This window comes from Saccostrea echinata, unplaced genomic scaffold (assembly GCF_033153115.1).
Source record: "Saccostrea echinata isolate AGI-Se365-2 ecotype Australia unplaced genomic scaffold, CSIRO_AGI_Sech_v1 ptg000054l, whole genome shotgun sequence".
Taxonomy (NCBI): domain Eukaryota; kingdom Metazoa; phylum Mollusca; class Bivalvia; order Ostreida; family Ostreidae; genus Saccostrea; species Saccostrea echinata.
The window spans coordinates 27,450,894-27,462,641 of NW_026889803.1; the positions used below are offsets into that span (position 1 = coordinate 27,450,894).

Below are 11,748 nucleotides of genomic sequence, written 5' to 3' on the forward strand. Positions count from 1 at the left end.
GATTTGTTTGTCCAAGAAATTTTAAAGAAAAATTTACATTCTGAGATACTGGTTTCAGAAAGGTAAAGGCAGACCTGCATTTGATTTTTTTTCAGGTTATCGAATATTTACGTTATTCTAATATATACAAAGTATCTCATACATATTATCAGATGGACTGTTTGTTCCACTTTTTTTCTGTATATGAATTTCTTCAAGAGTTTAACATCATGACATCAGATTCTTACAACTGCCTGATCATATGAGGTTTGCCGAATTAATTTTTTTTATGAGGAAGAAGGGGCGTTGGAAAGGGGGAAGGGTTCTTTTCATGTATACTAAATCTCACAAAATAGAAGACCCAACAAAATCTAGTTGTGAACAAAATAAACGAACAATTATATAAGCAGATACACTGAAGGTTAAAAATTAAGGAACGGTAACGTTATGGCTTATTATGTAACTACAAGGCCAAACATTATGAAAACCGGTTAGTGGAGTATCTCTGATGTGTACAAAAACTTGTACCCAAAATTACTCAATGAGCAATGTCTAACATCGTGTAAGACCTTGCAAAGAATCATCTTAATATTGTAGATGAACTAGAATTTTGTACACACTTACAATAATAATCTTGAAACAGAGTTTCGTGGTGAAAATATGGATCACGTTTAGTGCTGATTTTTCAACAACCGACTGATTTCCGATTTATGGATTTCGACAGAATTCACTACTGCAAAAGATTTATTCTTTTATCACATTGGTGATAACAAATAAGTTTGTTCACTTTCCATGTTTACTGAGCGAGAAAGGTGGATGGGGGTGTCATCTCAATACATATATTGCTTATATTTTTACTGACATGATTAAGAAAATACGAAGAATATAATAGAGAATATCATAGACATATTGTCAGTCTCTTCATCAGCCCTCTGCCATTAACATTAGTCTGTTGTTTCTCTAGCCAAGCGTTTTTAAAAACAATCTAGAGGACTATTGTAAAGCAGACCCTCAAAAGGAACACAGTATAGGTACCTAGATGCATGTATTTTTATTGGTTTTAAGAGCCAATCTGTCTGAAAACTGTGCAAAAACAAAATTTTTGTGTTTTTTTTTTCAATTACATGTACATATTAGGTGGTCTTCCTATACACCAAATTTCATCAAGATATGGAAGCCTTCGATTTGGACAGTATTGCATGATGTTATGGCAGACCGGCCCCTAAACGAGCTTTAAGTAAGGGTCAAAGAATATTCAGCATCTGAAAAAGAGTGTACACACTACACCATTTACTCCTCAAACAAGTCATTGAAATAAATGATGACAAATAATATAAATATTTTATTTATACAATATGATTAATGTTAAAATGGAGTTTAAATGTCTTATTATTAATCATAATTTTACACCAATATTTTTCTTCACCAAAGGAGAACATTTCTAATTACTTACACATGTAAGTATCTCAAAAACTTAAAGATGAATTGGTGTCATTAAAATGAGTTATACATTTTATAAAATTTACAATAAAAAGAAGAGGAAGTTTAAAAGAAAAGAAATTTTAAAAACCCAATGCAATACAACTGAACATAGGAAAACTGATACACATTAAATGTCAACAATGTTAAATGACTGTACTGCTTTATTTCCAAATTGGAAAAAAAATCTTTAAAATGAGCAGAAATTGTACCAATAAAAGATGACCATCATCTTTGTTTTAAAATAATTCCAACATTTTTACTGTTGCTCTTAAATTATAAAAAAAAAATTCTGTGTTCAGTAAATTTCTTTATAAGACAATCTAACATTTTCAAAAATTACATACTGTAAATGTACATACAGTGTATGTAATTGCAGCATTTTTTAAAGACACTTTATAAAAAAAAATTATATTGTCAGACCATGTAAGATTGATAAATCATAAAACTGATTTAGGTAAATAAATAACAATTGCCCAATTGGCCTTAAACATCACTTGAATATCATTTAACAACTTTCATCCTTGTAAATTAAAAAGAAAATTACAAAAATGACAAAGGATGTAACTTTAATTGATTACTTAATTAATTTGGAAATTTTTAAATAAATACCAGGAAATTGCATTCATTTAAGCAATGACAGAAGATTAATGCCACAATTTAGATATCACCACATTTCAAGCACATATAGTATTGTTTTTGAAGGGGGGGGGGGGCAGCCAGAAAAAATATTTGACAATGGAGTTCCAACTTTTTCCACAAAGGACAAGGTATGGATACAGCTGAATTTGGCCCCCTATTTGACATAAAAATCAAAACACCTTAAAATTGTGATAGTTTGCAGTCAAGAACTTTAAATGATGCTTGTTTCAAAATCAGCACTAAATTTGATCAAAGCATACAAGGAGGCCACAAGAGGGTGCCAAAGTACAACATTTTACCAAATTTCTTCACTCCTGGTGGAATTTTGCCAAATTTGAAAATTAATGCTTTTCACTTCGGGAAACATAGAGCAAAAGCTTGCCTATCTGAGATTTTTATAAGATGCATGTGATACATGTACTTGTGCATGAAATATTTAACTTTGGTAGATAGGCAAGCTTGTGCTCTGTGTTTTCTGAAGCATAATCTGCTTAAAAATTGATGAAAATGTTCTTAAAATGAGACAAATTAAAATCAATATTCACTTTGAATCGGAGATGACCACAAGTTTTTTTATGATGAACTATTGCATTGTCCTTAGAGAAACCCCAAGCTAGGGGGCAAAAAAGGGTCTTAGTCTATCCTGTCCTTTATTAATGCATTATCATGGGACAATTTGACTTTACTGCCAAAAAAAGTGTGGGCCAACCTCCCTTTCAATGAAAATTGTCAACAGTAAAAGGTTATATTTGGAAAAAAGTCGGGGACAGCCCCCCCCCCCCCCCCCCCCCCCATGTGTCTGAAAATTTAATTTAAGATTTATTGCCAGTCTTGGTTTCATCTCAATTTGAAGTAGACGTGAATAATTAAGTAGGATATTTCAGTTCAAGACTGCAATTTACACTTCTTTTTTTTTTTTTTTTTTTTTAAGAAAAGGCTAAAGTATGGGAGTGGGGGTGGGGTGGGGTGGGATTACTGTTTAAAGAAAACTGTGTCTTTAATCTTCTGTATAAAAAGTTATTGCACAAATATAACTTCATATGATAAGCTTGTCACACAAGAGTGAAATGTTCAATGGATAATTCTGTCAGATGTCTCAGAATAGAAATCACATGCTCTTCTGAATAAATCTGAAAAATAGAAATATGAAAACAATAAACATCAATAGCACTAATGGAGCTTTTCTTAAATTACAATAAAAGCAAGGAAGTATCCCTATTTCAGCAATTACAAACTGAAGTGATCTGTAGATCACAGACTATTTACTGTAAATCCCTTTTTATTCACAAGAACTTCATTTTCAAGAAATTATGTGAGACAGTCTGCTCACCAAAATTATATTCTCACGTATATTTGTATTCTTAAAGATTATTTAGGGCAAAAACAAAAATTTGTGAATTTTTTGTCTACTTAATAAAGAGTAAATGACTATCTTGCTAAAATAAGGTGTCACAAAAAATTTGTTGATCTACAGTACAGACTTGTCGAAATTTTGAAATCACTGTCAGACATTTGGTCTGACAAAGTCAAATGTTCTGTCTGACCGGACGAAGTTTTGTCAGACCAGATACTTGTACCTTATTTTGACGCTGAGAAAGGAAAATAAATAACAGCACCAAAATGCCCTTTATCATTTTCAACAGCCTTCAATCTCACAAGTTTCTTTTCTTAGGATAGAGAGTCTTTAATAAGAGACATAAATAACATATTTTATGTCTTTGCTGTAACAATTTAAATTGACCATCGTCCCCATGCTGATCACACAGTCATCTTTTCTGTGTTTGTGACCTTCAGTTGCGCATCCCGATCTCGACTTTTTTAAAATTTGCATCACGCTCGATTTTTTCAAAGGGTCATTTGGACCGACGTTTTCTTAAAAGTTATCAGTCCAGACAAATTTTTACCAGCCCTGCCGACAGGACCGACAGATTTCGACAAGTCTGACAGTATTGAATAAAGTGCTGCCTACCACATCTATGTGAAATCATATTTTGGAATAGTGAATAAGTGCACTAAAGAAAGTTCACTTATATGTTATTGAAAAGTATTTCTTCTGCTTGCCTTTGTACTAAAGCACCTTAGCTCAATAAAAACTAACCTTTCAATTTACTGGTTTAATAATTACATGCTTAAAAGAAATCAATTTTAATTTTACTCTTTGTTCTTGGCCAGGATGGTAATTAAACATGATCCAAAGAAATACACAGTGTATATTTATAAACAAAGTTACATACCTTAAGTAAACCCTCTCTACCAATGTAACATAAGGAAGTACCAACACATGACAACTGCATTGCCTACAATGACCGATTAATCTATTAACCATAAGCAATATGAACAATTAGTGTTTCTTTTTACAATTAAACTTAAAATACATTATTAAAATTATGTCAAAATCAAGAACTTCATATAAAGAAGAGATCAAAATTATCAATTGATTCTCAGCACACACAGAGGTACAGAGGATGAAAACTACAGATAACATATTTTAGTCAAAATGGGATGATGACATGAACTGTTAATTTCAAAGGTACACAACTTTGAATAAACTAGGTAAACTTCCCAGTCAAGTCTTTGTTAGTATTTTTTTTATACTTGTACTTTGTACCAATATTATTACTTTTGGAAACAAGTATCCTCTCTGTCACATATATGTGTATAAATCAAATTTCTTTCCTATTTGTAGTAGTACATCACTACATGTAGTAGTAGTACTAATAGTACATGCAAAAACAAATGTACTTTTTTTTCATTTATGAAAAGTTCTTGTCTCTTCTCACAAGGACATCATTTTTTTGAAACACATTACAACAAACATATTACATCATAAATGGCTATTAAAATAAGTATTGTTTTAAAAAAGAATATCATTTAAAAACTCACATTTAGCTTTATTCTAAAAAGCGAATAAAAATGTTCCTCTAGACACGAAAGGAAAGTTGTCATCTCCTCTTCTGTGAACATATCTGATCTGTGATCATGAATGCTGGAAAATGTTACAAACATCATTGATTATTGTACTGGGGTAAAATTATGAACTTAACTAACACTGTAGTTATACTGATATATTTCATAAATAACTAGAAATCTGACCAGTCAGCAAGGGCCCCGCTGAGGGTTAGAAATATTAGGGTGCAGATTAGGGGATAAGAATTTTACTTGATTCCAAAAAATTTCAAAATATATAAAGAATAAGCAACAGCAACTGCTAAATATCCAACAATCTGTAAATAGTATCCTTGTATTTACATAAGGCAGTAAAAAACATCATATCTATAATAACTCAATTAAATGTATATTTAAAAATGAATGAAGCATGTGTTTTCTAAAATGCCAGCCTTCAGTGAATGCAAATATCACCCAGGCTTGACCTTTACTTCAAAACAAATATCAGTTGCAGACAAAGGTGTTAATTAATCTTAAAGTGACAGAAAGATAACCCTCTAAAATATTCTGCAAACCAGCAAGATAATCAAACCCACGGGATTAATTATACTGCTCTCTCAACCTTTTCTTCTAAGTTTACAATAAGAACTTTTTCAGCAATGATAGAATGAGGTTATTATCTGAATACCTGTCAAAATAAATAGTATTCTTGAATTTACATAAGGCAGAAAAAAAGAAAAAAAAGAAAAAGAAAATAATAATAAAAACGATATCTTTATCTATATCTTGTTTTTAGAGTTCAATAAAATCATAACTCATTTTGTATTTTAACAAAATAAAGTATGAACATTATTTAAATCCACATTTCAGAGAAGGTAAACATCATTCAGAATTGACCTTAACTTCAAAACAAACTTCATTTGCAGACAGAGGTGTTAATTAATCTCAATGTGGCAGATAAAGATAAATGCTTTGGATTTTCTTCAAGAGGAAAGTTAATTAATCCCAAGAGACTCATTGCAGCGTTTCATGATTTACAATAGAACATTCTCAGCAGTTATCTCTCTTTGCCCATTCACTCTTATATAAAGTTAAGGAATCTACCCCACCACTCCAGCTCCAAACTGGATGACATAGAGAACCAAACTTAGCATCAAAATATGTCTTACTGCCTACTCAACCAACATACCAAATTTGAACTTAATTGGTCAACCCTAAAAAAAGTTATTAGAAAAAAGCAGAAAATTTGTGGACGGAAGAATGACAGACGGACAGACAGACAGACAGACAGACAGAGTGATTACTATAGGGCACCCGCAAATCCTTGCGGGGCCCTAATAATACAAATAGAAAACTGAATTCTTGCTGGAACAGAAATATCAGAATTTGTTTAAATAATCACAAACACAAATGAAATAAAAATAAATAAAATCTGTCAACAGTATTCCTTTCGTGTAAAAAAAAAAAGATATTCTATTTTGATGATCAACTGCAGATGACGTTATCGTTGATAATTCCAAGTTTACATCAGTCATTTAATCAAATGGAAAGATTCAGACTTGAATTATTCATACAACCCTTATTTCTCAGATACATTCAGTCCAAATGATTCAAATCAGTACCCCTGACATTACAAGTACCTGTTCCAAACTTTAAGACAATCTTCTGCTTCTATGGTGTATGTGACTTTCTTGATTCCCTCACATTCACTAGGCACCTGATAGACAAGTTCTACAGGCTTCTTCTTACGACCTGAAATAATGGAAAAAATTAAAACTGATGCTCAGTTACTTTAATTCAAGAAGGAATAGTTCTCAAAATATAGGAATAACCTGCCTTTAAAATTTAGTTCATAAAAAGGGGGGAAAAATCCAATTAAAATCAGATCCTTTGATCTATGACATAGATCGCTACACAAGGATCAAGTTCTCATATCAAAGGATCTGATTTTTATCAAAAGGATTAATTTTGAAGTTGCATGGTTTTCAAAAGAATTGTTACCAATACAATGCATAACATCATGAGCTATCAATAAAAATTGTCCTAATCAGGGAAAAATAAAATAAATAGCACAAGTGCTCACAACCTTTACCATATTTATGTCTCCAAAAGAATTTGTACCTGTATTTTCAAATCCTTACTTGTATTTGCCAGAGCTCCACTCCACATACCAATCATCCAGGCAAGATGTACAGGAGGAAAAACCATTGGGGTAACTTTGCAGTCAAAATGCATCTGGAAATGAAAAGAATACATTCAAAACTTGTAACTACTGTAAACCAATTATTATTCGCGACAACTTTTATTTTTGATTTATCAGTTTGAAACCCATGCTCGAGGATTAATGATCGTGACTGGAAATATATTCTACATAGATACTCAATTAAATTAATAGTTAGCTGTGAGAAATATTCAGGAGTAAAATATGGTCATAAAACTCATGGATATATCTTGAATGCGAATAAAAATTGGTTAACAGTATTCCCTCTGACCATCTTACATCCAACTTTTTCCATTATGGGAAAATTTCATGACTTTTGTTTATGGATTAAGAAGTGGATACCAAAACATCCAAACAAATATAAAGCAGAGATGCTTTATCTAAACCATACAAACAAATACATGTATAAAGCAGAAATGCTTTATCTCTTGCTTTGACTACTCCCGTTGAAGTCCCAACCCTGAATTTCATATTTGTATAATGTCTGCAGGTATGCATTTGTCTATGGTGAAATGGTACTCAATAATGTAATAGAAAACATGCTTATAAATGATACTGCAGCTTTCTTAAATACCCTAAAGTGGAAAACGTTCACATTCAGTCAAAAAATAAAATAGCAAAGTTTAGAATCTAGTAAATTGATTTAACATTATGATAGACATTTCCATACTTAATACTTCTGATTTTTACTAAAAACACCAACAGTTTACTGTATGAAGGAAAATGTTCTACCTGGAGCCAGGTGATAAGGACATCAGTGAGGGCTACAGTAGATTTCACAAGGAGTACAGGGTAGTAGGTAAAATGGTCCTTCACATCTGGACCCAGCTGTTCCCCCTCCATCTCCACCCCACAGAGTGTGGCTGTCAGCAGGACGGTGTCTGTAGTACCTTCAACAGTGACCACCACCAGAGGTATATGTCAATATTTACTTAATATACAGCGACCAGCCAATTCAAGAGGTAAAAAACACATCACGCAAAACTAATCAATATAATGTTTTTAAAAGTAAACATGATAAAATGAAGCATATAATTTAAGAAGAATTGCTCAAAAGGACCACCATTACACTATCTTAATAATGCTCAGTGTTCCAAACTAAGATTCAGAAAATAATTTATGACATCAAAGGAAATGAGAAAGTTTAATTTAATGAAAAATTTAAATATATAATTTCTGTTCAGAATAACATCTTTGTATTTACTGTAAGCCATGTTAACTGATATGTCAGATAGAGACTGCAAAGTCCTTTTTCTTAAAAGGATCTAACATTTACTATTAACTTTACCACACCCATGTAAATCAATTCCAATAAAAAAAAAATCAATCCCATAAGTAACATGTTAAAGACAATGGTAAATAATAACTGGGAAAAAGGTGAAAAATCAATTCAAAAAATGAAGGAGGGTGTGACAATCTAAGCACAGGAGTCTGAAGTTTTTATTGTTAAAAAAATATATATTGGGAAAAAAATTCCATCCTTACCAAGTGGAGGGGTAGTAGAGAGTGAAATATTTTTTTGCAGTATTTTTCTAAAAATAAAAACTTCAGACTCCTGTGATCTGAGTAATATACAGCCTATAAAATACCAAACAGTAACAATCAGTTTGATTATGGTTACCTTTTCTTTTAATAAACGACTTCTTTTAATATTATTGTGTTCTTTCAGTATTTACCTGCACTCCTCTTTCCTTTTATCAAAATTTGTACAGCATCAGGGTCATCTGTAAGAATTTTTTTTTTCTTTTTGGTAAGTATGGAAAATGTGCATTACATGTAAAATCAAAATTCATTTCCTCATTTTGATAACAACCACATCACTCTCCAAATCTAAAAATATTGTACAATAATGTTTAATAACACAATGCAAAGTACATATAACTTGTTGAAATAAAGTTTTCAATCTAAAACCAAAATTCATACATTCACTCTTTTTCAGTCCGTCTTGGATACAGAACAGTGCCTTTCCAGAGATATTGTTCTCCACAAACATTCCCTTCTGACTGGCCTGAAAGTGAAGTAGATAGACTTCATCTAATATGTAACATACTGGAAATGCATTTCTACATGAACAAACGTGAAAGTTGCTATGTTATAAGGTCAGCACAATTCATGTGTATACACTGTATCAACAGGGCTAATTAGCCTGTCAACAAGTCTGATAAACCAGAAAAACTTAAAGCATTGACTGTTGATCACATTGAGAAAACCATATCTACATGTATAAATAATAGACCATATGCATGTACAAAACATGGATACAATTATAATGATTAGTAGACCCAATGATGTCATTAGATACATGTATGTAACTTGGTTGAGACTGATAAAACTAAACAAACGAATAGAAAGTAAAGAAGCTTCTCACCGCTACTACACAGGAAGACAAAAGCTGGCCATATCGCTTAAGGTCTTTTGAGGAGCTGCTGAACTTGTACAGGGGAGATAACTTGAACACTCTCCATGTTTTGTTGGTGAACCCTGTTAAGATAATTAGTACAGGTACTAAATAAGAAATCATTGTAATATATATTTTCAAATAGATGGCATAATATTATTATATATTGTATACAGTCAGGGGCATGACTTTTGAAATTACTTTTCTAAATAATTAAATCATATTATTATGAATTATCTATCCTTGACTGTATTTTGCTCTACGAACTTGTTGTTAACCTACTGGTATCTGAACAGCTTTATACTGAACCATTCACAAAATTCTAGAAAATTATTCAGTCTTAGAAAAATTACAAGAATGTGTGTAATTGACCATTGAAATGTTCATAAAATACAAATAACACTCTATTCAAAGAATATCATCTTTACTGTTTAGGAAATGAAGTCTGTCATCTGAAATACATGCAACTCCCTTAAACTAATATCATCATGCCTCATATAGGATTAGTTTCAGCAGAAAATTTTAAATTTTGATGTTTTGATAAAGAAGAAGTTCTGGTTTTTAAGAATAACTCTTATGGATGATTTCTTTGCTTCTTCACAAATACATGTCAGTCAAATAACTTCAGTGAGTTAAAAATAACTTGCTTCCATTACCCCCCTGACTGACATATATTTGGAAATTTGGTGTTTCAAACCTTTGAACTCTCCCGATTCAGCAACACTCTCAGATTGGGTTTTTGATTTTGCTCTGACTGTTTTCCTTTTGCCTAGAACAAATTATTTCTACATTAAACATCTTTTCAAAGGAAAGTGTGCAGATATTTGCAAGTTTTTTGGCTCTGTTTTATTCATTCTATAAATATCTGCATTAATTACTCAATAATTGCTTAATATAATTGAAATGAAGAAAAATATATACTAGGTCAACTAGATATAATTAATGTAAAAAAATTAGCTCAAAATACTGAAATAAAACAGAATTCATGAGGACATCCAAAGGACACTGCTGATATTCTTTAACCTTGAGTGGATGGTAATACTGTTGCAATCCTCCGACTCTGTGGGGTTCTCCCGTAAGGGGTAAACCTCTTTGGAGTGAACCTCTGTGACAACCTTGACTTCAATGTATTGCCAAACTGTGGTGTGGTGTAGTTTTCTGATGAGCGCTTCTGTTGTGTAGCCATTATTTTACCTAAAGGCAAAAAAAAAGAAAAAGAAAAAAAACTCTGTTTAGTTATCGGGTCTGTTCACATAGAATATTGGTACATGTTCAACTGGGAAATGCTTGCTCAGGGTCCCTTCGTTCCAGTATTGCATAGTATAACTGGGAAGCAAACATAATTAGATTAATTAGATTAGTAGTTCGAATTTTCTCGAATGTCTCCCAGGTGTCGCAGTGCGAGCAGCTCTGCGCTGCTCGCTTTTACATCACATTTGGGAGATTTGTCCCAACCTGATTAAAGGAGGCCTAGGGGCATAGAGTCCATTTTCATCCATCAATACTTCTTACCTTGAATGGAACTTTGATATGAAGTTGATATGAAATGATGCATGATGAAGTTGAGGAATTTCAACAAATTGAGTTCAGAGAAAACATTCCCACCGAGGGCCGAAATTTCAAGTATAAAACAGCTCTTTAAAGAAACTTTTTACTTACTCGTAAAAGAATTTACTTACAATGAATAGCTGCTAACATACAATTTCATTGCTTTAGATGGATCGTTCTTCGAAACTACCGCCATAATGTATAAGCGGAAATGCTGATTGAAAGGCTATTAGAAAGAGCTTTCATGAACGACAACGTTTTTCCGGTGCTTTTACTAAACTGTTTCATCTTACTGTATAAATAAAAAGAATACTTCCTTTTAAAAAATGATAGTATCACATTGTACTATATGTGGACCGTCAAATTAACATTAAATTCAAAGAATTGGAGATATCTTTAACTATTGATAATATCATCCATTCAATATTATTTTACTGTTGCGCAACTTTTTGATGAATTTTATCACGGAAAAGTAGCAAATATCCAAATAAATGGGACAACGTGTCAAACTAAATGTATGCTTGTAAATAGACACATTTGAAATGCGAGTACTTTATTTCTTATCATTTGAGCTTTAGTTGGTTAGTTAATTGAT

The 11,748-nt window shown here is 31.9% G+C and overlaps 1 protein-coding gene across 1 annotated transcript; it reads right to left on the reverse strand.

The window, feature by feature from the left end:
• Positions 1-1,760: 1,760 nt before the first annotated feature.
• LOC133205429 (centromere protein L-like) lies at positions 1,761-11,353 on the reverse strand. Its single transcript, XM_061341247.1, has 12 exons — positions 11,285-11,353; positions 10,629-10,799; positions 10,303-10,374; positions 9,576-9,688; positions 9,131-9,215; positions 8,884-8,931; positions 7,940-8,097; positions 7,128-7,221; positions 6,627-6,738; positions 4,984-5,086; positions 4,335-4,397; positions 1,761-3,230 (listed from the first exon to the last, which is right to left on the reverse strand). The coding sequence occupies exons 1-12, from the start codon at positions 11,301-11,303 to the stop codon at positions 3,153-3,155; spliced, it is 1,116 nt and encodes a 371-aa protein (XP_061197231.1). The 5' UTR covers positions 11,304-11,353; the 3' UTR covers positions 1,761-3,152.
• Positions 11,354-11,748: the final 395 nt, after the last annotated feature.

Coding starts and splice junctions, on each gene's coding strand:
- LOC133205429 (XM_061341247.1), bottom strand. Junction 8,098..8,883: donor AAAAGGAAAGAGGAGTGCAG/GTAAATACTGAA, acceptor TCACTGTTGAAG/GTACTACAGACACCGTCCTG. Junction 4,398..4,983: donor TTTTTAGAATAAAGCTAAAT/GTGAGTTTTTAA, acceptor CGGTCATTGTAG/GCAATGCAGTTGTCATGTGT.